The sequence below is a fragment of the Lonchura striata genome, chromosome 4A, assembly GCF_050655825.1.
Source record: "Lonchura striata isolate lonStrDom1 chromosome 4A, ASM5065582v1, whole genome shotgun sequence".
NCBI classification, from domain to species: domain Eukaryota; kingdom Metazoa; phylum Chordata; class Aves; order Passeriformes; family Estrildidae; genus Lonchura; species Lonchura striata.
The window spans coordinates 324,491-351,714 of record NC_140742.1 but is presented as its reverse complement, the minus strand read 5'-3'; the positions used below and the strand labels follow the sequence as shown (position 1 = coordinate 351,714).

The window sequence follows — 27,224 nt, the reverse complement described above, 5'->3', positions numbered from 1 at the left end:
ATCTGAGTGAATATCCCCCTACTCATCACCAACAGCATCTGTAACACAGCCATTGGAATTACATCTTTGCAGTGACCCTGCTCAGATTCCAGGGCCATTCAAGACCTTGGGGAGCCTCTTTAAAACTCTGACATTCCTGAGAGAAGAGCCCTTGCCATCTTATAGGGGAAGAGGCTATTAAGATGCTCCATCCCATGCAATCCAGCATTGAAGCATAAGCTCTGCAGAGGAAAAAGAAGGCTTCACCTTTATGAAACACTCATTTCCAAGCCCACTAGATTCATGTCTAAACTGCCCAACAAGCTCAATTAATCTTCACAGGATGAAGAATAAGGACACACATGTTTCAGACGGCTACAAGAAAAAATAGGGGGTAAATCTTTGATAGAAAGTAATGGTTTGCCCAGCAGAAAGTATTTTGGGGTAAGTTGGAGAACGCACAGAGATGACACACAGGTGCAGAAGCCCATGCCCATCCTACAGCCAGATTCAAGGGACCCACGAGTCCTTGCACAATCTGCACCAAAGCCACAGTCAAACTGCTTATGAACAATATAAAACTCAAAGCCAATCAACTGGTCCAACTAATATGATCTGTGTCCAAGTAGTGAAGACCTAATTAAAAGAAAGGAAACACATCAGCTGGAATTGTGCAGTTTTATTTGAACAAAAACCAGTGTTGATATTTTTAATAAAGTCTACATTACACTAAATGCATGTATACTTGTAAGAAGATAACCTAGTTGCAAAGAAGGTGCAGGATAATATGTACAATCATAGTTTCATTAAAAAAATTCACATTTTACATAGATTTACTTGACAGTCCTAGGCTTTCATGGTATATAAATGGTAACCAAAAGAGGTAACAAAAAAACCCAAACCCTAGTCACAAGGAAATTCAGCTGGAGGACTACATAATGCACTCAATTTTTCAAATAAATTGTTTCACAGAATTCTTATTCGTCCTAAATCAAATTTTGCATATAATTTTTGAACTACTATAACGACCATGTTCAATGAGTATACTGATGTAAACATTTTTGTTTATATCAAAATGGCAATGGTACCATTTTCTTCAATAAAAATCTGCATTTTATGTTGTGGTCTGGTCTTCCACTTTTACAAATTAGAATAATTACAGAGGATGTTTCTCAATACATGGTAAAAATTATCAAACAGCAAGGAGGATATGTTCAAAAGACACTTTGAAGCTTTTCAGTCCACTTTCACAACACTGTAAATCTTACTTACAAACCAGAAGCAGGCAAAAAATCCAATAGTCCCTGAAACAAGAAAGTAAAAATGGTTAGTTTATCTTCCAGCTTGCCCTGAGAGAGAAATCTAACATGTACTTCCCAGCTGGACAGAATAGAACACTGAAATCCAGCTAACTACCCAGAAAAACAACACTTTAACACCACATATTCATTCTCAGGCTAGGTTATTGATTTAGATCAAAGATGACTTTTAGGACCAGGCTGTTTCACGTACATTTAAGCCACCGATGATCATGTTGCCACCGCTATGACCAGGGACACAAGCACCAATTCAGAAACTGACTTTTATAAACACGCAAAGCCAGCCCCTACCTGATTTTTTTTTAAGTCTACAATACTTCATTGCTGCCTGTGAGTTATGACACATAAGTAGGCCTTGAAAAAATTCACCTGTCCCAGTTTTATACTCATCATGCTCTACTTATACTTGAGAATAGAAATTTCTTCTTCTGTGTATCCTGTTGCTTCCTTTTGGCAAAGGAATGCTCCGAGTGCTACAGCAGCTGGAAGCAAGCAGCAAGTGAAAGCAGCAGTGACAAACCAAAACACTGAATGAGATTATTACATAACAATTTTCTATTTTTAAATTGATGAACAAATTTGTGTTTTTCACTGACAGTCACTATTATTGGGCAACTGCAAAGACACTGGCTGTCACCTTGTTCTTTCAAGAGTTTTAAAGTTCTTCTAAAAGTTTTCTGCACCTTCTGATGTTTACATATTTCTACTGAATTTTCTCACACTGTTCACATAACAAACAAACTAAAACCACAAACAAATAAGTAAAATACCCCACTAGGTGCAAGAGTTGAGACCATTACATTTACATTTTCTGATTAGTCTAAATTCCTTTACATTTTAAGGCTTTTACATCTTTCATATGTACATCTCTATCAAATGACCCAGCACCAAACCTAACACCAATTCCTCCAATGAGGAATAATCTCTTTATAATCTGTTTGTTTGGTTTAATCCAATATAACAAATTAGTTTCTTGGCTAGTGTTTATCCAATCTTAACCATCCACCAACTTAAACTTCATGTAAAAGCACTTGAGTGATCTGCATTGAAGAATTCACTGCTGTGGGATAGATCCTTATTTTCCCCCTAAGCAGGTGACCTGCATATTTTAAGATTCTACCTTTTTAAATAATCCCTACTAGCCTAGGAAAGTGATGCCATCTCAGTGTGCAGCAGCTCACTGCGTGTCATTGACCATTCTATGGAGGTACAGGTAAAAATTCTTTTGCAGGAGCCATTTAAAACTCACAAACCTAGGTATGAAGAGGACTCAAGACACTTCTTCAGCCAAGAAGCAAGATATGTCCAAAACGTCCCATTATAGCTAATGGGGAGACACCGACACCGCCATTGCTTTTTGATGATCTTGTCCTCTGCTTTACATTCTGCTGAATAGTCTAGTCTGCAATATATATATACTACCACCTTCTGATACACAGAAAAAAGATGCTATACACAAAGCCAGCATCTGAGTAAGGGACAGTTATTAGTAAACCAGGTTAAATTCAAAATTAAAAACAAGGATTATTGCAAAGAATAATGTCAAAATACATTAAGTAGACTCTTCTCCTCTACTCATCTCTTCTAGCTTTATTGTTTAATGAAGAAAGAAGAATTCAAAGCACGAGCAGATTGTAACAAAGCAAACAGAAAAGCACTCTGCGCTTGGCTGATACTTCTCATGTACCTTAAAAGCTCTCTGTATCATACTGGTTTCAATCACCGCACAGTGGTAGGTGCTTCAGAATCTCAGATTCTAAACACAATCTACCCAGAAGATCAAAACTCAATTTTGAAAATGGCATTAACTCACAAGTGAAAATGGTGTTCAAAAATAGAGGTCACTGTAAAGAAACATACTTTGACTATGTTCAGGATTTTTTTGCCTCCACGAATAAAATACATGTAATAATGTAGCTACCCCCATCCAACCACACTTGTTATTTCTTCAAAGATTAGCTGCACTTTGTACATTAAAATCCAATTGTCTGGTTTGGGTGTGCACACCATCAGATTTCACAGGTCAGATTATATTACTGTTGGTGTTGGTATACAAGCATTCAGTTCCAATTTACTTATTCATTATGATCCCTTTTTAAACGCCCTGGGTAATGCAATGCGCTGCCATGGAGGAGGTATTTATATTTCTGTCAGTGTTGCTGAGACCTAGTAGGCAAAAATAAAGAAAACCAAAATATCTAGCTCTAACTTAAGTGGAACAGATCAGGATCCCATTTTTGGAAGGCTATTAATGCAAACCATGTGTAACATTACATTAGCAAACTCTTTCACCTCCAGAAACTGTGAAGGACTGAATCCTTATTTTCTAAAACAATGCCTGCTAAGAATATTTTACAAAACAAAGTGAAGTTAGGTGTCTAGTGTTTGTGCCATTTGTCTAGAATAGCTTACACTTCAGGCCCAAAATCCATCACCTAACTAAATATGAAAAAGTTATCACAGCATTTTACATTAGTAAGGATTTATTACGCACTCCATGTATCAGTTGTACCCATTAGCCTTCTAGTGACTAGCTGTTCTATTAAATGTAAAAAAAAAATTAAAAAAAAAAAAAAAAAAGCCACGTAGTAGCTTTCCTCATGAGCTACAAAAACAGCATAGGGAGCATCATTGTGGGTTTTTTCCAAAAGAAAAAGGTGATGCTGCAAAAAATAACAGCAGTACAGTTTATTATTGTACTTCAGTGGCCTTCATATCAAGAGCTCCGGGATAAGCATATCTGAAGCTTGGATTACCATTTCAGCAGCTGCCATGACAATTTCAATTATCATTCTATATATGAAAGGGACAGTTTTAATTCTACCAATTTGCATATTATAAGTGATATTGAAATGGGCAGGATAGCAACTAACCTATGCTAAAACCCAGACACATATTAACATATTGCTTTAGCAGAAAAGTAATTAAACCATTTTAGACTATCATTTTGGGGGTTTTTAAAATATAGAACTATATATATATATATATATATATCATAAAAGACATGTGGAGCTTGTCTGTTTCATCACGATTAGGGCAGAGGTTTAACTGGCAATATGTAAACTCCCAAGTTTGCCTTCTAATAATTAAAAAACAGAAAAACTAAATCCTTCTTGGTTTTTTCCCCTGCTTCATTTTAGAACTTTTCTTGTCCTTCTTAGAAAAGACACATTTCTAAAGAACAAGAACCATAAATAAGTGACAGTTACTGTTATTCAATATAAATTCTACAGCATAACTGCTTTGTTCAAACACATACAGGAATTTTCTTCAGGATTTTATGAAAAGTGGTTTTTTGCCTTGTGTCAACCAGTACTAGGAAAATTAAATACATAAGGATGAAAGAGGTCCTTCTCCCTGTTACACTGACGAACTTGGAGTCTGACACTAAGACTTATCTTCATTACCTATTTCAGCCACTCTTTTTCAACTGCATTTAACTAAGAGATGCATTTCACAAAGTGAACACAAAGCAATCACAGCAGCTTTCAACAAACAGGCAGAAGAAGTTAAAAAGTAGCAATATAAAGTACCATGCCATCCACACAGAAATCCTCTATTACAAATCTTTGGAGTGACTGTCACGGCTGTTTTTATCAACAGACCATCATATGTGAACAAGCATTTTCTCTAGTTCTGTCATTGCAGTATTTTATGAAGCCAAGCAGTGACATCTAAAAGATCTGACTTCATGTGTTAAATCTACATATACAACAGCAGCAGTATGATGAACACCAAGATAAAACACTCATGGCTATTTTTCAAGGCCCTTCAAAGAGCTTCTTATTTCCCTAACACATGGCAAAGATTTCTCATCAAATCAGCCTCAAAATTATTGTTTCAGTCAAGTGTCTATGAACCTTAAAATAATCCTGTGGAAGATGCTTTGTCTGCATGATTTACATCAGAAAAGTTGGACAACTAACACTGGAGAGCTGTATTTCAAATGGGTTCCTCCAGTTAAGGTGCATTTCCATCATTATGAAGTGATTTAACAAGCAGGCAAGACAACTCTAACAGTACTATCTTGTCAACATTCACTTCTTCCCCAGCACCAGCCTCCTTCACTTGCTCATAGTGAAAGTTGAAAATATCTTTTATCCTCCATATGTAGAGTGAAATTAACTACAGAACTTCTAGAACCAACTATGAAATCCAGAATCAAGCTAATACTTGATATCAAAGTTAACAAAAACGGGCCTTTGAGAATATAATGGCTTGATATTCAATAAAGGAAAATTAATTCTACCATAAATAAATGTAATTTCAAGTTTGGAAGAAAGTGTAAAAAAAAATCTTCCTGGGCTGTGAGGTGTCACAAATCATGTAAGTAACACCACCTAAAGAGTCATAAATTGTACTTAGTACCTCATGTAATCTAAATTTCATCTAATGTTTCTCATTTCAAAACCAGAGCCCTCCATATTAATTTTAGTTTGAACATTGTACTTACCTGTGAAAAGGAAAAAAATCAACACCATGATCATTGTGTAACCAAAGTATAAAATGGTGCTAGCAGTTCCTGTGATCTGGAGTTTGGAGAAGAAGTAATGGACTGCATAGATAAAGAGATAAACTGCTGTAAAGCTGCTGGTCAAGAATGACCTCCACCACCAGTGATAGTCCTGAAAGAAACAATAAACTGCTCACTAAGAATCATCATGTAGGAAATGGAATATAGATAAGATGGTGAAAAATTAACATTGTCTTATGAAACACATTTAATTCTGCAAAATTTAGCTCAGAAAAATTGCAACATGGCATGTAGATATTTTCTTTCTTCAAAGTCAGCTGTATTGCTTCCACTAGGAAGATGAAACTACTCTAAGATCAAAGCTGTTTGGTTTTGCTTATCTGTTGCCAGCAGTTGATTTTGAAGCAAAAGGCACATTTCAGAAGAGTGACTAAGACAGGCATGCCAAGGCCGAACTTGCAATCAGTTCATAGTGTCCAGCATTTCACAGGGTATGTGAATTCCTCACCTGTATTTCTAACATCTTCCAGCTACAAGTCATATCTACATCAGAACTGCAACTTTACCTCTGCACACAGGTGGAAGTAGCACAGCAAAACTGTAGCCTCTGAACATGTAATTAGAAGAATTATAAAAACTAGGAACAGGAATCCAAACATGTAATACATCTGATGAGACCTAAAATTAAAAACAAACAAAAACATGAATCTCATTTTGGTTGAAGTTCTGAGTTAAATCACAGCGTCACATTACCAGATTGAGTTAACTTTATTGAATGAAGGTGACAATTACTGCAGTTCAGGATTTGACAGAGGGAGTATTAGTTGCATACTCCCTCCATGCTTCCCTTTCATAGGACAAAGAATGAGAAAATTTAAGAATTTGCTAACTTCAACTACGGAAGTCCATAATATAACTGTTTGTCAGCTGATTATGTTTTTCAGCACAGTTATATTACACATTTTTTGAGGACTAATACAAAAAGTTAATCTAATGAATTTGCATTCAAGAACTGATTTAGAAAACTGTTCTGTAAGATCTCTCAACGTATATAGATGACACTATAAAAACCTGGCACCTTCAGGATAATATTTCCCATTGAGCAGCAATGTATTAGACATTTAAAGTTTACATTGTGAAAGTAATGAAAGATTGCACTGGTTTAATTTTTCACTCATGGCTTGATTAGGTTTTGCAAGATTTCGGAGTGGAGAGGATTGTTCATGGGGAGTGGAGTCTTTGTTTTGCAGAACATGGAACCCCAAGACCGTGATCTGATTCTGATCTACACAGTTGAAACTGCTAGATCACATTAGTTTCATAAATCATAATACAGTTACACAATGGATTAGGCTCCACCTAACCACAACAGTATGAAACCACATTTGTGCTGTACAGAGCCAGGAAGATAAAACAAGGAAATAGGACTCTCATATAATACTTTGAAGTTCTCCCTAAGAAGAATTAGTTTTGTAAATTCTAAGCACAGAAATAAATATAAAGACTCCGGAAATTCCATAAAATCTGCAAAATTTTCAAAAACTTTCAAAACTGTTTTATTCCTTTTATTATTTGCTTTGGGATGTTCAAACTCACCATGTGTATTATCAAACCTGTATAAAGAGAAGGGGAAAAAAAAGTGATACTCACCAAATGCTATTCAGGATGAAAAAAAGTTGAATAAAAATACAGCCAAAAGGTAAGATACCACCCATGATGATACCAGGCAACGGCTTTGTGAAAAATGACTGCTCTGGAATTTGACGAGGAATCTGGTTTGTACGCACTGGATGTTCAATAGGCTGCAGAAAAAAATAACAGAAATAAAATATTAATTATTACAGCATAAATAAGATTACTTTACCCTAGCATTAGCATATAAAGATTTGATAAACATAAATATATTTTCATTCATAAGCCATCACAAGTTATCAAACAAAAAAGCCTACAAACTTGATGTCCATCACTAGGAAAAAGCACATCTGCTTTAGACATTCCAACTATGGGCCAGTAATCAAAGCAGAACACAAAGGAAATAAATCTGTTCAGTCCTTAACTAAAAACAAAATAAAACTTAAAAAAAATCCAATAACATTGGGTTTTTCTTAGCTGTCTGGCACTACTTCAAACTAGCGAAGTACAAAACTGAAGCCTCTCAGTAGCACTACTTCAAAACTCAACAATATTACCAGCAATACTACTACTATTGCTGAAGCACAAAAAAGCAAGTAAGAGCTCCAAGAACATTACTAAAACCTGATTCTAGTGAATGGACTGAAAAAAAAATGGTTTGGTATGGTATGACAGTACAAATACACGCTCTGCTTCAATATCAGGACAGCAAAATATCATTTTACAATCATGGGATCACAGATTTTTCAATACAACCAGATCCTGTCTAGAACTCTTGCTTAGAGATTCAATGGCTCAATTACAGAGGACAGGTGTATTTCAAATCTGTATTCAAAGGGCCCTACCTTCTCTTTGAAGCCAAAATAGGCACCGACAAAGGTTAGTGGGACTGAAATTCCAAACCACATAGCAAGAATAGCAACCAAAGTGCCAAAAGGGATGGCAGCTGAGGAGCCTTTCACCCACAGAATGAGATTCATAATGAAGAAATCAGCAAAGACAATCCTGAAAAATAAGATCAGAAAATATATTAAAATATTAAAAAAATAATAAATATCACTTAGTATTACAAAATGTCTATTATTTAATTAATAAATGTAGCTTCTTTCAATTTTTCAATTTCCCAACAGTCCTAGTTTTTTTCACCACTGGTGCAGGTAAAGTAAAAATGCCTGCACCACCCAGTGCTTGTAATGTAGATACCAATGGTAAAACCATTATTCAAATAAAGACTCTGTACATAACACCAAAACATAACAGAAACATGCCATTGTAAAAATCTATACAAAGGATGGAAAAATATAGAATAAATGTTAAAACTCCTTAACTGTACCTTGTTTCCTATTAAAACCATAAATATTTTCTTTATTTATGTCCTTTATAAATAGTAAATTCTTTCTGAATAAATACAGTGATAGCAAAATCTCCTACTTATGAAGCCCCATGGACTCTCACAACATGGAGTCTAATGCGCTGCTGCAGTTTGTGCCACAAGGGGAAGGAGGGATTAAAGAGGGCTCTGCTCTACAACAGAAATATTTGTATAAGCATGGAGTTATACATACTAAGTAGCCCATGCTTCTGGAGAATTTAAATAGACTGCATCAGTCATGATTTGTCTGCAGACCTGCTTTTCCTTCCTCCATTAAACACATCTGCCTCATTTTCTAAACATCCTGGACAAAAACTAGAAGCAACTCAGAGATGAGAATCAAGGTATTGCTGAAACAAAGTGAGATGAAGATTTAGAGCATCCCATTCTGAAAACAAAGCAGAATGTTCATTCTGGAAAGGAACCCCATATAAAAGAATGCTTGTGCTAATTGCCATTATTCCTGGATTCAAATATAGACCACAGAAAATTCAGCCTCAGAAAAGGTCCTGTAATGTGCACCACAGCCTGGGTCTTGTTAAAAAAAGTGTTCCTGAGACAGAATTTAAGCTGCCCTGAAGAGAACACACACCCTGTATTTAATTTTAAAAGGAAGAAGGAAGGATTAGAGCAATAGACAGGCTCCTTTTTTTCCTCGGAGCAGTCTGACACTTTCCGAAACTGCTTGGGGGAACAGACTTGTTCAGTACGTACACCCAAGCGACCCCTGGTGTAAGCATCTTGTTGAACAAAAAATAAAAATCAAATCCATTTTATAAGTCCTTCTAATCTTTATCATCTATCCAGGCTCATAACACAGACCTCACTTACCCCCTCCACAAGTATAAAAAATACTGCAAATACAAACTCTCATCAGTCTACTGAGATGAAAAAGGCCTTGAGCTGTTTATGATATTATGCAAATTCACTGAACTACCACAGTGTAATCAGGGCATCTGTTAATATTCTGTCAGACCCAGTCATTTTACTTCCTCTGTGAAACTCAATTTATTTGTAAGTTTAACTGACTAGCACAGTATTCTTTCCATCAATATATATTTTCTTCTCTCTGCTGCCATCATCTAAATGACAGCAGGGAGACTGAAGCACATTCTGTTAAGAAGTAAGATTTCTCACGGAAATACTAGACTTGGTTGTTATTGAGTACATTACCTTTCATTTGATGAAATTCTGCTTTACTTGAAGCCAAGTCATGTTTTATTTATTCTGAGGTTTTTGGGGAGAAGAAATACCTTAAGAAACTTATAATCTTTTCTTCCACTTTTGCCAAAAATATTTGCCAAAGGATGACTTCATGTACTCAAAGTTGCAACCAAGAAACATGGAAGACTTGCAGAAGAAATTAGATTCTTCTCCCTCTCCCCACTAATTCTCACAAAAGGTTATAAGAGCTATGAGAAAACAAAAGGCTGAAGTGCTATTGCCCTTCCCATGCACAGCATTGCCCACACTATATACTATGATACACACTACAGCCGCATCCCAAACTGGACACTACCTACATTCATGTAATTTTATAGATACATATTATAATACTGGCTTTTTGCAAATATTAAAATATATTCTGTATGTGAGGTGTTAAAGTAACTTTGCTATAAAGATACCATTTTTATTTCTGTTGTCAATTAAGCTTAGACATAGTAATGAAATAGCTGATATAAATATGCTTGTGTTAAAATTCCTGCTTGGATAGGATAACATCCAATGAACATATGATGAGGACGCCTGCTACAGATCTGCCAACTATCAGCACCCACCCTCTGAAGACAGCATGCACCAAGACCCAAACTGGAAGTGATGAAGAGAAGGACTCAAAACCCCAGCCAAGAAACACGCATGCTCTAAAAAGGCAGGCCCAAGGAGGGGCCATGTAAAACAGTTCCTGGAACATGTAAACTAGTTTGGGGAAAAGTTTACTATGTATAATTGTTTATGAATATGTAACAGGCTGATGCAATAGAAATGGTATATAAAGGGTGTTTTCCAAAACAGCAGGTGTGCTCTTGGCTGAGTGCCAAGATGCACCCAGCCATAACATCTTTATTTATTATCTTTGTCTCCTATTGTCCTCTATTAAACTTTCTAAATTTTTACAGGAGAGTAAACTGTGTTTTTCACATGTAAGACGATCATAACCAGAATTACCTGGTATTGCAATACCAAACTGGAATTACCCCAGCACTGTGCCCAGTGTTTCAGCGCAGTGATTCCCAAAGGCTGTGACACAACCTTCCAAGAGAGTTGCCCCATTCCTTCTACCCCCACACCTGACAACAAAACAAGAAGCCAAAGAGCTGTGTTCTAGACTACCAGGCTCCCACTCCTCACAATTCACTTTTCTTTATATTCACAGATAGGCAATGCACAGAGACAAGCATCGTAAACAATTAGCTTTTGCCAACTCCTTCCCACTTCCAATTAGTTTATACTTAAGAATAAAAGAAAAAATGAGAGGAAACAATACTAACCCAGGGCAGAGCAGAGCTGTAAGCAAGACATTGGTCTTCCACTTCTCACCTCTGAATGCTGAGGAGAAAAAGTAGAAACAATTTTTCCAACTGTTTTGCAGAATGGCAGCAAGAAGCAGATACGCTGAGACACCAGCTCCAATTTCAGCCATATATTCAGCCCAGCAATTCTGATTTTAACATGTTATGTCACATTAAATAAATTAATTTACTTACTCTTGTACATTCTAGCAGACACATAACCAGCTGGAGTTCCCAGTAAGACCCACAATACAACTGCACAGGTCATCAGAGCACCACGGTTAGCAGGAGAAAGGAAACCAAGGCAAGCTAGGACTAAAGAAACAAAAAGACTTAGTTATTTGTGGATACATGTCAAAATATCCCTGTAACACAGATCACTGTGAAGGTTTATCCCTTTCACTACCACATTTAAATGAAGGCTGGGTGCATAAGCTCTTGTACAACCTCATCACATGAACATACCCCTAAGGCACTGTTTCATTCAAAAGCATTATTTCCAACTCATCTCTTAAGTAGAAAACTTCTCATAGCCAAAACACTGAAAAATAAAATGCCATCATCCATCAAAAGCTTTTTCTCTTGCCACCAATTTCCTTCTATACCACTACACTGACTGCGCAGAAAACTATCATCACTAAGCAAAATACAGAGTTATGATCAACACTGATAGAAAAGCCTATCAAGAAAATTCTAGTAATCTTACAGTACCATGCAATAAATAAAAAAAAGCAGCTCCCCTATGAAAGACCAAAATCTGAATTAAACCTGGAGAACAAAATTTGAAAGATTCTTCTTTTGTACTAAGTATCAGTGTACTTTCCAATTCTACTGTACAGTAAAAGAAGAAATGCTCATAAACTGTACAGATAACAATAATAAAATACCATCTTGTAACAGGTTACATAATCACATGCATATAGAGCTATTTATGGTAGGCTGACATTATCTCAACATTGTGTCAGTACTATTTCACTGGTGTGCACTCTTGCTCGCACTTCTGTACGGCTGCAGTCCCACATCAGACATTTTGGACAGAAAGGGTTCCCGGAATATTAAAGCTTTAACTTGCATTAATGGACCCTTGGATAATTTACGCCACGCAAAATTGTGTTTTTTAACAAGAAACTTGTAAGAAGGAAGTTTGATTTCTGAATTAATGAACAATCAGCATTAGCCCAGATATTACAAAGTTTTCAATGACAACACTTAAAACAGCATTACTAAAGCTATCTAATTACTGTTATGAAATTGCCTTAATACTTTATGTTACTAAAGGAAGAACTTTATTTCCAAAAGAAGGCTTTTATAATTTGTTTAATAATATTGCATCTTTCTTACTACTATTACAATACATACAAATCACCTTAATGAAGTCACTTACATAATGTAATAAATGTCATAATGAAAATTTGGGTTCCTTGGCCCAAAAAGACAGACAGTAACATTCCCTTCCTTGGAGGTCTAAACACATCTCCATGAACCAGCTTCCAGCCAAATTCCTCTTGGGCATCTTCCTGTATAAAATCAACAATGTCTTTAGCAGCAATACATAATGCAGTAGTGAATTAACACAAGCAAGATGCAAAACACATATTTAAAGTTTGATTAGCTTCCAGTTAAGACCCAAAGCTAGACTAATTGCATCTGATTCATCACTCATTGATTTTATAACCCCCTAATGGTTCAATGAAAAAGACAAGATTTATCAAGAAAATTCTATCTCCTAAAGCAAGAAAAAGCAAATGTAATTAGTTAAACCATAGAACATCATTCTAAATTTAAACTAAAGCAAAGCATTCAGTTTAGTTTTAACTTCAATCTAGTTCATGCACTTTTTTTTTCTGTTTTGATTTCAAAGTCCATTGGTCTCAATGACAATACTGGAGAAGAATGAAACTGTCCCTGTACTCCAAAAGAAGTTTGCACCCTGAAATCATGACAGACAAGTATAAACACTCTGGGTCCTGCCGAAGGTGAATGGATGAAAGGATGGTCCAGTGGCTCTAAGGAATCACTGCTGAAGAACAAAACTTGAGTTTTGAGTGACAATAAAGACACCTAAACAGACACCTCCCCCCACAATAACAACCAAACAACAAAATTAACGCACACAACCACAGATAATCAATCTCACAAGAAGATCTTCTACTCCTCATAAAGTTAAAAGCTACAGGTTCCGTTCAGTGTAGAAATACCAAGTTCAGTTCAAAGGACTGCTTATCATTAGGATTAAAGCTTGACGAAGAACAGGGTAAGAAAGAAAGCAGACCACACCTGTGAATGACATAGAGCACCTTAAATTGCAACAGATTATGTAACTTTTCTTTTTCTCGAAGACTGTCTTTGTTTCCCCCATACAGATACTTCTGCTTGCTTGAAATGACTCTCAAAAGGCTGATACATGAATACAGAAAATTGAAAACTACTAAACACAAGATAACACTGACTAAAATACAAAACCACACCTCACACCTGATAGAAAACCATACCAGATATCCAGGTATAATTCCAACATATCAATGTTCTTCCAGCAAAGAAAGATTTATTTGGTCAAAGAAACATAAATACAAAATTTCCTGTTCGTTCAAGTCTGAACTTGAACTAATTGTGATAATGACCAGAAAATCGTTGAGGTAAGACAGAAGAAAGTCTTTTCTCAGGTAGTTGTAAGTAAGGAATGAAAGAGTTGCAAAGGTTACCACCTAAAGCAAATCTCTGTTTCCAAAATGGTGAACACTAAGCAGGAACAAATGCTCAGTACTTCACTTCCTGAGAGAACACAGTAAATGTTTACAGATTTGAATTGACTCATACAGAATTCTTGTCAACAACTCATCTGGGAAATGCACTCAAAAGACACCTTCTGCTTCTAAGGTGAACTTTAAAACAAATAGCTACATGGCAATTATCTTCATTTAAGAAATAAAGGGAAACCAAGTCTGGCAGATTGAGACCCTTGATTTATCCTGTATAAGCCTATGCACCACAGTTTGTTTCAAAGCTTTGTTTTTAATTAAGTTCTTTCATTACTGGCTAATTAGCTGTGAGTCAGAGTATCTTTCAGACTTCTGTTTAAAAAATACAGCAGTATTTCATATTGCTAACCTTACAACATAATGATAAGAACTGTTCAACTAAACCAAGTAGTAAGCTATATACTCGTTTCAAAAAGTATTAGAGCAAAATTACTCTAAACTTTTCAAAGGTGTAGTAATCCTCATTTTACCAATTAATTTAGCTTAGTTCTCAAAACATTCTAACAAAGATTTAAGTTCCCTACATCCAAGCAGTCATTATCAAAGAGATTTTAGGGAAAAAAAAATAAAATAAAATAAAATAAAAAAAAGAGCGCTTCACCTCTCCCTGGTGAAAACATACTGACATGAGTTCTCTTCAGTTCAGGAATCATAAGATCCTAAACGTAATCTGATGATTTCCAAACACTTCACTGATGAATGTCTCACTAAATCCACATCACACTAAAAGCCAGCTAGCATCAGTTGAAACATTAAATGCACATTCTAAGACCACAGTCACTGGCTGGTGCACCAATCTCTTTTGAAGTACAATGACCAGCATCCCCTAAATGTGAAATACTACTTTGCTTCCCTGCATCTTCTTCAGGCCACGTCCTCTGTTGCACAATTATTTCACACCTTTTTAAATAAGCTCCTTGAGTTGCAACAGAGCTTTAAGTCTCTCACACCTGGCAAGAAAATGAAAAACTGTGGCTTTCTGAAAGTCACACCTATCCCTGCTGTTACTCATGAAAACTAATCAAGCTTCTACCAGTCTTGCTCTTCATCACATTAAGAATGATCAACTAATAAAGACAACACAATATAAAATACTGAACACAATTTAATTGAGAGATCAAACAGAAGCCCCACAAAAGCTATCAGTTAAAGGATGTGAGAAAAATCATTCTGATTTAAATCACTGTCTGGATTTACATTAACAAAAGATATTCAATATTAAATTCACAAAGAAGAACAGAGTCTTTTCACATATAATTCACAGAATTACTAGATTTAGTTTCAATATTAAACATTTTTGTGCATTTTGAAGCATTTCTTTAACCAGATGGAGACAAACAAAAGTGAAAATTCAAATCTTCATTGCATCTGACATTAAATCTCATCTTTGAGTTGCAGATACCATTTTTACCAATGAGTAAAAGGCTAAGTAAAAACCACCCTTGGTCTACTGGTCAAGTCTTTCTCATTCACAAACAGTTATATTTTCTTCTACTATAGAAACCTGCAGCTTTCCCATTTTAAGGGGTACATATCTCAAAAGAACTCACAACAGGTCCAGTCAGATGGTAATTTAAACAAACTAGACTCAGTTTAACATAGCAATTACCACGGAAATTGTATTTACAAACAAAATAAAATATAATTTATACATATACCAAGTAGCTTTAACACAGCTAGAGGTCAAAAGTTGTGTTGCACATTAACTGCACTATTATGAAACAAAGTGATTCCACCACAGTTTCTGGCCACAGGTAACATCAATTTGTATCAGACTATGTTAATCAGAATATCTCTAATAATTTTTAACCCCCAGAGATATTAGCATGTATCAAACTCATCATAGATATAAATCTCTCTAGACTGTACTCAAAACTAAGAGACAGACATAACTATGGACAGAAAAAAGTGCTCATGTAAAAGTTGTAAATTTTACGCACAGAAGAGTCGATCTGGTTGTATCTTGCAATATCTTTGTGAAGAGTCCTCAGAATGATCATAGCCACCATGCCAGATAAGAATAGAACAATTACAAGGGAATTCATTATACTGTAGATAAAGAAAAAGTCAAACTTTGAATCCAGTTATCCAGCTTCAGACGTACCAGTTCATACTACATGTACAGCTCAGATCTGAGTAAAAGCCGGAGATATTCAGACCTTTCAGTATTTTTCCATTCAGAGAAGATAAAGGTACACAACTTAAAAGTCTGTGACTTCTTAGGAGACAGATGTGAGGAAAACAGTATTTCATTATACCTTGCTAATTCTGAACATAGTTGCATATTGCTTTTCTTTATTTTCCTCCTTATATAGCTAAGAAGTAATTTCCCTGGTGAAACAGCAACAGTTCTTAAAACAGACTGTCAAGTAGGTTTTATATCTATCAACCAATGAAATCAATTTTGTGCCATTTAATATTATGTAGAGAACAATTTATTTGGATTAGCCTTTTCAAGATTTACATTGCAAAATATTAACAGTTCAACACAAATTATATACTTATTTAGTATAATTCCCATACTATGGAGGGAAATAAAATAAGCAAGATCTTTTCACATACATCTTTTACTCATAGAAAAGACTTTTTTACTGTAAGCAGCTGCTGAGTACAAAATATGCATTATATATATGTACCTCTCACTTGGCAGTCAAAGCCAGACAGTAACAGTATGAACACTATAGAGCTGCAATGAGTCAAAACTTCTCCAGAATGGAGATGATAAAGTAAAAAAATGCAAGCTGCTTTCCTTTTGGATACTGATGATGCATTCCTTTCACAAAATGCTCCCAAGAGATTAAAATTAAATTCATATATGAAAGCAAAATGTTTTCTTACTGAAAACCTACAGACATTGTTCTATCTCCCTAGAATTACAACTAAGAATTGTGCTCCCCTGCAAGGAGCAGGGGAGTTACTCACCAAATAAATGCAAATCTTACCTAAACCACTGGATATTTGTATGTGGCATGGACTCCAAAATGTAGTCCCACCTGGAAGCCCACTTAATATTATTCTTTTCCTGTAAGGAAATGAAATAGTAATTAATAGAAGCAAGTATAAGTTTATTGCAGTCTCCAAGAGGAGATAAGCATACCACATCTCTTCCCCAAACCCTCCAGTCAGCATTCATTTCTAAGCCTGGTATCCACCCTTGATGTAAGATCGCTCTCTTGCATTAATTCATCTCTAAAGACTCTAAAAGAGTATGTTTTCATTTAAATCTCCTATGCACATCTTCTACCTTTAAATTAGGCTTCACTAAGCCTCACCTTCCCATGATTTGGGATGTAGCTGCCTGCAGATCCCAACTGCTGAAAAACATTTATGCCATCACTAAAAGATTTTCCCAGCATAATACGCTGATCTTGAAATTTCAACTTTGTCAAACATACTCCAGAGAAAAATTCCAGGGAAAACTAGAAATATGTTTCTCTCATCACTTTTAATGGATTTAGCACAGGCTTCTTCGCTGTCTGCCATACTGTTGGCTGATATGGACTATTTTCCACTCTGATTCCTGGCAGACAACCTTCATTTCCAGATATTCCTGTGATGGACCTTCATCTCTACAACTAAGGACTCTTTCTGACCCACAAGCCTTGTTCTCCCCAGTTGTTCTCTCTGGATGTACATGTATCCTGCTACCAAATTCTATCCCCTGACTGGCATGAAGTTCTGCTGATCACAAGGTGCAAAGTTTGTACAGCTAAGTACCAAACTGCTCTCATACTTCTATTTTTGTACACTTGTGTACATTAGAGACATGATGATGTATACTTTTCACACAGTGCTAAATACCTTGTCCATGTCAGTTAATTAAAGCAGACACCTTAACTTTCTCATCAGAAGTCAGCTGCCATATTAGAAAGGACCATAAAACAGTTATACATTTTACTGCTTTATGTAGTCAGGCTCACTTAAACTGATGTTTTCCTACTTATAAACACTTCTCACTGATAAACACTCCACTTTCAAGTTATTTCGGAACTCCTAATAAAAAGCAAAACACACAAGGTATTATTTCAAACCAAGGCTTATGGATGACAAAGAGAATAAGCAGCTTTGAAGTGCCACCTGCTGGAAGTATCCAAACCCACTGGATGTGAACCTTACCTGCTCCAAAACAGGGAGAAAAAGTGTGGGTACCCAAACACCTCACCCATTGCATGAGTAACCAGACAAAGTTCATACTGAAATTCTGAATCACAATTTACCTCAAGATTTAAACACAAATGTTAATGAAAGAAGGCTCATTCAGTAGGAAAAACAGAGCTGAAAGAGGATTGGGCGTCTCAAGGGAAAAGTAACAGGCCTTGCACCTCAAGGTCACTGGTTCAAATCAAATTCAATTTGGCAGGATGAAAGCTGTTGCCATAGCACAGCTGCTTCACTGTCTGTACCAAACAAGCTTCTGGTCTCAAGCCAAACCCTCTAAGATTGGTGTCTTACATCAGAAAAACAACCACACTTTCAGGACAGACTGGAACAGAGGTACCAAGATTTGAAGTACCTTGAATCAAATTAGTCACACCCACAGGAGGCTCACTTTCCAAGCTGGGTTAAAGACTCATTTGCCAAAAAGCAACTTCCTCCTAACTCATTACAGGCTGAATAAAGCATTAGTGTATTTGTAAACATCAGAGTATTAATTGTAACAAAATAAATGATCATCTACTCAAGAAAAAGCCAGTGAACAAAATAAAAACCACACAAAATGAGACAAACCCTGCAACTTCATGAGACAGAACTGTACAGTCAACATTTAACAAAGAAAATGTTCCCAAATATAAACTGTTATTTAACTTTGTTAAAGACTCTCAGCAGCCTGACTGAAATCTGAAAGCAGAGTTTACCTCAAGGAAGACAATTCTTCCAGTTATTCAATCTGCTAATTTTCTATTAGTAATAAAACACAGCGGGGACAAAAAGCCTTCATTTATATTTTCATTGTGTCACTTAAGGAATGAAGGAACAAAAAACCTGTTAAGATTTTCAGAAAAATACTTCACAAGACCATCCTTACAGCATTTATGCTGCTGTAATTCAGTTAGGGCTATAAGCAAGTTATCCAATTGCTCTGATTTCATTCTTTTGTGGAATTACATATTCATGTAGCAGATTTAATACTTACTTCAAATGTCACAGAGTACGTGTAAACCAAATTCAGTTTACTGGTGAATTCTCCAGGAATCTCCATAGGGGGGCCTTCGCAGCTTAAGTTGTTCTCATCTGTATGCTTGTAGCTAATGGGGAAAAGAAGTTAAATAAAATTTTTAAAAACTTAAATTTTCTTTAAAATAATTTAGCATTGTGCTCCAACCACAAATACTCCCCATCAGGAGAGCTTCAAGGTTGAAGCAAAGCACCTGGTCAGAGAATGACAAAATTAAGGTTATGTGCAACCTAACTGCCCCCTCGTGGTCTGCACTGCCAGGGAAAAGGAAAATTCTCATTTTTCAGCCATTCAGGATGCTACTGATAAAACATTCATGAAAAAAGGAATAAGATCGGTAGAATCTTCCTAGCACTCATAGAAGGAATAAACTTGCATAGCTAGTATAATTCACTAAAAAAACACTGTAGCTTTGCAAGAGAAAAACCAAGAACAATCAAGTTATGTTGTACCAAGCATGTCTGTATGACTTCAAAAACTGTAGTAGTGTAATTTATTAACTTACTTAACTTCTATAGAAAAGAGAGAAAATTTTAGCTATTAAAAAAAAACACCTACTTGGAAATTTTATAATTGGGCTGCAGTTTTCAAATATAGATAAATACAAACTGTGTCTGAACAGGTTGACTAGAGGCCAAAGTTATTGCTCCAGTGTTCTTCTGACTGCTGAGTTATTGCACCTCCAGTCAACACAAAAACTAAGCAGCTACTGTTTGAGGAAAATCAGTCTCCTTAGGAAATGAGTTGCTGCCATCTGCAGTTCTGAATAGCAGTGTTAACACAGTATTTCAACTACACCTCTGTAAACAACCTTACACAATAAAAAGCACACCTGTACATTCATCCAAAGTACGTTTAGGAGACAGGTAACAGATCTGACATGGGAAACTGTTACTCGGTGAAAGGATGTTTCTCAGTATATCTGAAAACATGCACACCCAGATACAAATCAACCAAAACATGAAAAAAGCTCTGCTGTTTGGGTCAGGTTCTAAAAGTCTCATAAGCAGCTTTTCCATCACAAGGGACTTCGGGAAACACTTTAAAAGCAAAGTTAAATTATATTTACAGTTGTGGAACTGTCCTTGTAAACAGCTCCAGACATAAAACAGCACACTGAAAGCTTTACCAGAAGTCAGAACAAGTTCCTCAGAATTTATGAATTCAAGTAACATCTTTAAGGAACTGTTCTCTCTGGAACTGCTGTTAGGACTCCAGAGTACCAGAATCTGATGCTTTAATGCACAGTTACCTTTGTGGTCTCAGTCTTGCCATCACCAGTCTTGCACCAGGCCAGTTTTCATCCTTCCCGCTGTGGTACATGATTGTTATGTCAACATGGTTGAAGAGGTAGAAAGTGTTCTTCTTGTTAAACTCTGACTACAAAACATGATCAGGAGACTGAGCAACTTCTCCAACAGGAGAGAGCTCCAACAAGTGAAGAACTTTATCGTGAGGTTGGCGTTGTATGAAGAAGCAACAAAGGGAAACACTTCAACATTAATATACCTGTGTAAAAGATCACTTTCAAGAGACTGAGGAATAACTGAGTTGGAAGGTCACTGTAGACAGAGTAAACTGAATGTGCATGATAAATGCAACACCTCAAAGAAGCATCAGACCCACTGCATACAAATAACTGACTGCACTGCACGCAAGCAGCAGGTTAAGCGGTAGAGCAGAGTCATGGAAAGCTCTCTCCTCACCAAGAGGAGTGCTGTCCCTCACCCAGGAGGGATAAAACTATCACTATTATCTGTAATTGTACTAGTTCACAATGGAACTCCCAGGATGACTGACACATTTCCAACTGTCAGCATAATTTTCCCTGTCACAGCTATGTTTGTTATCCTTCAGCCACCTGGGAAAACCCTGACACATTTAACTTGTTAACTGTGCTAGACATAACTTTTGCAACTAGAACACAGAGATCATTTCTAGGACTTCACTAGAAAGCTTCTATCTGATACTGATAAAAGAACATCTTACACATGAACATGACACAGACAAAAAATTAATAGGTACTAGGGTGGATACACATGAAATTTCAGAATAAAACCTCAATTTTAAAGGATTTTAAACACCCACACCATTATTTTATAGCTTTATAAACCATATATTAGTCAAAGACCTGTAAGAACATTTTATCTGGAAAACTGTATCAGTGAGTCACTGCACACACTAGCAGCACTCAGCTCTGTCAGTGGCCACAGTCTAAACTTTAAGCATGTTTACAAATATATATTTACAAACATGTTCTTTCTCAGAAAAAGAAAGCTTGAAAGTAAGACCACAAATGAAATCACCCTATGCTAACAAAAAAAGTTCCACCACTTACATTTATAACACAAGCATCTTTAACTCTACCATCTGGAGTAACAAAACATCCTATTGGAAATCCTGGATTACAGTATTTTTGTCCATCTTCCACATCATAACACCACGTTACAGGCATGTTATCGATAATCCTAGACAGAAATCATCAAAGAACACGTCCTCAGAAAAGGGTGAACCTCACTTCACAGTGACATTTCACATTCATGTAATGCACACACTTTTCAGTAGTGCCTACAAGATGTACAGTAGAGAGACAACTATCACACAAAAGGAAGAAAGCAACCACTTAAAACATAGATAACAAATGTCCAAAAGCAAAAAATATAAAACCAACCTCAAGCATGTCTTGGCTTACCAGTGATGCTGATAATTCAATTGCATTCCTTTCTTCAAAAAAGCCAGTTTGCTTTTATCAGCACTGTTTCCTGGGTCATATGATCTTGTACAAACCTTCTTGCAAGTTTCTTGCTTTTGAAAAGTGAACTGTTAAAAAAAGCATACAAAAAAAAAGTCACTTCAATTTTGCTTCAAAGATCTTTTAGTGTTTTGGGTTTTTTTCAGGTAAAGTAGGGAGGGTTTTTTTTAGCTACTTTAGCTCATTACTGTAAGTTTCTGAAGGATAAACCCTTAGGACTGAAAATTAGTAGAAAAGGTATTGCTTTTTATTTTACCAGTTTGTTTTATTATCATAATTTCATCATGGGCTAACACAGACTTTTACTACATTCTTGAATGTTTCACATTAACTTTAGCTGGTTTTCCCCATAGTTATGGCTGCCAAAAGCACAAGTTGCACAACATCCAAGCTTCAAGTACAGACATCACCTAACACAAGCACACTCAAATTTGCATCTCCAGCTTCTAACCCAATTAATATTAACCTGTTAGTGAGCTTAAAGCATGACTGAAAATTCTAATACTATCAAGGTCCAAATGCTAACCAGGAACAGCACTTTCTATTTACCATTGTGTACAGCCATTTCAAACAGTTGTCATAACAATTAATCTATTCAATACGTATCCAGTCCAAATGACCCATCATGCTAGATATTTAAAAGCTTCTTGTGACCACCAGTCATAAGACTTAAAATTACATTAGTTCAGAGAATCAAGGAGATTCTAAGAGCAGTTCATATAAAAGAGGGGGCATCACCTACTTAACAGACTAATGAAAAGATGTGAATGGGTCCCTTAAGACTGAGCAGCAGCAGAGTCAGAAACTGCTGCCTCTTTTTCTCACAGGGATTTGGATTATCTAGCAACCGACACACACACATAGCACAGTCTTCAGCTCCACTGGCAAATCCAAGTCAGGAAACTACATTTGAACACCATACAGTTCTCAAACATGAAGAGCCACAGTTTGACCACAGCTCCTCCACTGCTAGTAACTGTCCCAAGCTGATGGCACAGCTTTTTAGATATGCTGCATTTGATCATTGCTAATGCACAGCATGGTACAGAAAAATACCACATACCCAATCCGCAAAGTATTTCCATACACTTATTTTACAGAAGGCTCCAAGTGATATGCATCAACACTGAAAAATCTGTTTTCAGACAACAGATGATAAGCATGTATAAGCAGAGAAAAGCTGCAAGTGAGCCATAACCTAATTTCCCCTTTCAGCTTTGGAAGTTGCCCAATACTACAACCAAGTATACAAAACTATCACTTTATAGTCTACAATGTTACATTTAATAAACCGATTATTTCACATAATCTAACACACCTTACATCCAGCTATTAAATAACTACCTAAGACATAGTTTCTGGACTTCTCTACCACAGAGCAACAGGCAAGAAGGGTGATCACTGGCTCAGTTTCCTAGCCTAAGATGCCATCTAACCTAAGATGACTTTGAGTTGGGAGGAGTTTTATTGGGTTTTATTACACAAACTCCATACTCGTTATATTAAAAAATATTTAAAAAATCACCCAGTCATCTAATCTTCAGCTATGTCTACGGCTATGAGAACAAAGGCTATCAAATTTAAGCAGGATCAACTTCAATGGATAAAATAACCTTATATGGAGATGATGCTATTCTCTCCCCAAACAGCACTTGTCCAAGATTTTCTGATGGTCTTTTCTCTTCCTTATCTTGACAGAAGTCAAAACTGAAAAAAAGTAGCAAAGGTTCCCTTTTACTTTTAACTGACATATAACTGTAAATACCAGCCTAAAACAAATTCTTAAATTATGTCCTTAGTAGTTTTCATTATTTTGTTAACAGTTGAGACACCAGTAGTTAAAAATCTGAGAGCCTTTGCAAAGAAAGTTGGCATCTATTTCAATATCAATTTCAACCAATACATATTCCAGCATATCTTTAACAAAAGGCACAATGGATAGTTCACCCACCCTTTTCAAATGGCAATTTAAACAAACAATAGAATGTTTCACTTTGTGGGGGAAAAAAGGCACTGTGCTACAGACTTTTCATTTCTCCTGCAAAAACTTTTCTGGAAAAACTACATTCCTTTCTTAAAGGAGTATTTACAAATAGCATTTAACATTAAACACGTTTCAAAGAAAGAAAGTGCTTTTAGTTTTACAGTGCCACACTGTCAAACACCATTCACCAATTCTTTTCAGCTACGTACAGCCTGAAACTGCTGCATATGGGAGAATGTAACCACCCTGGCTTTTCATTAAACACAGGTAGCAGCAGGTTGTGGTAAAAATCCCCAGCATAACAACAAACCCATCTTTGTCATTGGCACAGAAGTACTTTTCCTCACTTAATCGTCCTAAATTCACTGGCTTCCATAAAGTTTAACAGAAATAGAGACGGGAGATTTCTTTGGTCTTATTTCTATTGCTGCACTGCCCAGGGAAAGAACTAAAACACCTGCAAGTTTTCTCTTCTGTGCCCAACAAGACTGCAAATCATATTGTTTATCATCACTTTGTAGGCCTATAAATATCTGCAAAAGCAGATTGAAGTTTTCATATAAAAGAATCAAAGGATACAAAACCAAAACCAACAAACCAAGAATTAGCTACAGAGCTTTGGCAAAAAAAAAAGAAAAGTTAACAGAGACTAGTCTCCAAGGTTCTTTCAATTATCAGGAAAAAAAGGGAACGCAAAACATCTTATGCCCTAGATTTGCCTAACAGAACAAACTTTCAAATATGTCAAAAGTCAATACTAAAACTTGCACTCAGCTCAAAAAAATGCATCCATAAGAAACCTTGCAGCCTTTTCTTTAACAATAACCAAGGACAGTCAGGTGGCACAGGTGTGGCCTTCATCCTTCCCACCCTCTTGTACTTCATTTCTGCCACTGAGCACCGGATTCACTCTTCCACCCCTACAGCCAAAATACTGACACCCTTACAGTAACAGAAAAGGGCCTTTCCAAACACTTCTGGAAAACTGTTGGGATGTACTTACGCATCATATTCGTATGGCAGAACTGATTCAACAGAGTCCAGCCGGTTCACGAAGAGTTCAATTAGTGACTGAAACAGGAAAGGAGCAGAAAAAGCATGAAAATAGGGACTTTCAGAAACGTATGGCTGGTACAAAACGCGTGGCTAAGTAACAGCAAATGCTGCTACCCCATGGTGGAGTAACCCTTGGCTGCTGCCAGGCCTCGGCCACGCCAGGAACGAGAGTTAAGGGTCCTCCCAGCGCTGGCTGTAAAGTTTAGCGGGAAAAGGGAATATCAGCTAGGGGTGCCTGTCTTCCCCGAGCAAAGGCTGCCGCCCGCGGGAGGCCACCTCCGGGCAGCGGGACTGGGAGCACCCCGCGCGGAACAGAGGGGACGGCCCGCACGGGCGCTCACCTTGCAGCTCTCGCTCTCCTCGCTCTCCTCACAGAAGCTGACAGGCGCCAAGCCGGGCAGGTAGAAGGCGGCGCCGAGAGGCGCCACCAGAAAGAGTGCGGCAACTAGCAGCCTCATCTCGCAGCCTGGACGGGCAAAGGCACCATGAGGCACAGCTGCAACCCCACCGCCCCGGGCAGCGCCTCGCGGAGGCGGCCCCGGCACAGTCGGAGGCGGGGCGGTCGCGTCACGGCCGGGTCGGGGCATGGCGCCTGCGCGGTGAAGGGCGGGCAGCGGCGGGCGCCATCTCGGAGGAGGGCACTGTGAGGGACGGGCGGGGCGGGGCGGGACGAGGGCGGGCGGCTGGGCAAAGGCGAGCGCTGGGACAACGGGGAGAGGCTTCCCGCTGCCAGAGAGACGCCGGGGAGACTTTCCTCCCCGGGAGGTGGGCGTGTGGCCCTGGCGCAGGTTGCAGAGATAAGCTGTGGGTGCCCAATCACTGCAAGTGTTCAAGGCCCGATTGAACGGGGCCTACAGCATCCTGGTCGGGAGGAAGGAGTCCCTGCCCCATGGCGAGCGGGGTGGCGGTAGCGAAATCAGGTGGTTTTTTGAACGTCACTTCCAACCCAAACCATTGAAGGATTCAGTGGTACCAGAATCTCTTTTCAGGTTTCATCCTCCAGCAACAAGCACAGAATCAATTAGGCTGGGAAACACCTCATCGAGTTTAACACGGGACCGAACACCACCATGTCACGTCTTTCCTTAAACACCCCCAGGGACAGTGATTCCAACAACCTCCCTGGGCAGAAACAGTTATTTTGTGCTGTTCTCATCTACTCTAGTCTGAGTTTTACAGAGAAAAACTCCTGAATTTCTATAAACACCTATTAACTGTCAGTGCCTAGAAAATTGCTCCTTGTTATAAAACTGTTAAGCTGATTTTTCAGTTATTAGTTTTTGATTGCATATCTACAGTGAATTACATTCCATTTTTTATTAACTCTGAATGAATATTTTGTGATCAGATTATTTATGTATTCATTAGTCCCCATCCCTCATCTCTCCTAAACTTTTTTTCTAGTTTAAAACCAAAGCATAATGAACATGGTAAAAGGCCAATATGTTTGATGAAAATATGTAGCATGGTACAGGGGAGATCCAAAACACTTTGCATGAAGAAGTTTGCAGTGTAAATTCAGCAACATTGTATAACATCTGGGGATTTATTTAAGAGAGTGACATTTTAGTTGAAAGCTATCACAAAAATAAAATATTACCCTCATGGAATGTTGTCTACCTCTCCCATCTACTAGTCTCAATTTTAGGGTTATCAATGAAAAGGCAGAAAGAGATCAGCTTATATGTATGTGCTTTTGTAAGTAACATACTTAATTGCTTTCTCAAAAATTTGCAAGGGCAAGTTATCTGTGCTAGTTAGGGAGTAATTGTCTTCTGTGTAAAGGTTGGTGAAGTTTACCTGGTCTCTGTTTCCCCAGCTGTCCCATCCAAGTCTGTCTCATATTCCATAGGGCCCAGTATAGGACCCCTTATTAATACCTAATTTTTATCAGAAAAGTCAAAAGTTGAAATGTCATGTGCAAAAGAAAATGTCATAGCTCTTCAGCCTTGAACTTCTTACTGAAGAGGAATTAATTTCAATTCAGACTGCAGTTTGTGTGCTGATGATTTATGTAGTTTTTCCTCAAAAATTCAAAATTACAGGAAAAAAAATAGGAGAGAAGATAATTAGAAGAATTAAAGAATTATATATCCTTTAATCCTCTAGGAAAAGATCTGACTGAATTTGGAGGAAGACCATACATACACTGTGTAGTGAGAGACTGTAAAATACTGTTCCAGTTTGCAATGAAAATGCAACTAAGTTTTG

The 27,224-nt window shown here is 37.2% G+C and overlaps 1 protein-coding gene across 2 annotated transcripts; it reads right to left on the bottom strand.

Moving 5' to 3' along the window:
- Positions 1-643: 643 nt before the first annotated feature.
- On the bottom strand, positions 644-25,562 carry LOC110476874 (transmembrane 9 superfamily member 2). Of its 2 annotated transcripts, XM_021542161.3 has the most exons (17): positions 25,355-25,562; positions 24,961-25,028; positions 23,587-23,680; positions 21,914-22,041; positions 21,560-21,689; positions 20,474-20,601; positions 19,180-19,291; positions 16,988-17,067; positions 15,986-16,094; positions 12,671-12,803; positions 11,482-11,601; positions 11,266-11,323; positions 8,250-8,409; positions 7,423-7,574; positions 6,339-6,450; positions 5,752-5,923; positions 644-1,283 (listed from the first exon to the last, which is right to left on the bottom strand). In XM_021542161.3, the coding sequence occupies exons 1-17, from the start codon at positions 25,469-25,471 to the stop codon at positions 1,216-1,218; spliced, it is 1,941 nt and encodes a 646-aa protein (XP_021397836.1). In that variant the 5' UTR covers positions 25,472-25,562; the 3' UTR covers positions 644-1,215. The 2 variants fall into 2 exon arrangements, with proteins under 2 accessions (XP_021397836.1, XP_085426675.1); XM_085570549.1 differs by lacking the exon at positions 23,587-23,680.
- Between the last annotated feature and the right edge of the window lie 1,662 nt (positions 25,563-27,224).

Excerpts from the sequence above, each read along its gene's own strand:
- LOC110476874 (XM_021542161.3), bottom strand. The coding sequence starts at position 25,471 with ATGAGGCTGCTAGTTGCCGCACTCTTTCTGGTGGCGCCTCTCGGCGCC. Across the intron at positions 22,042-23,586 it reads TAGCATCATCTCCATATAAG|TTCACTTTTCAAAAGCAAGA; the intron begins GTTATTTTATCC and ends TTTTTTTAACAG. Across the intron at positions 16,095-16,987 it reads ACAAATATCCAGTGGTTTAG|TATAATGAATTCCCTTGTAA; the intron begins GTAAGATTTGCA and ends CTTTATCTACAG.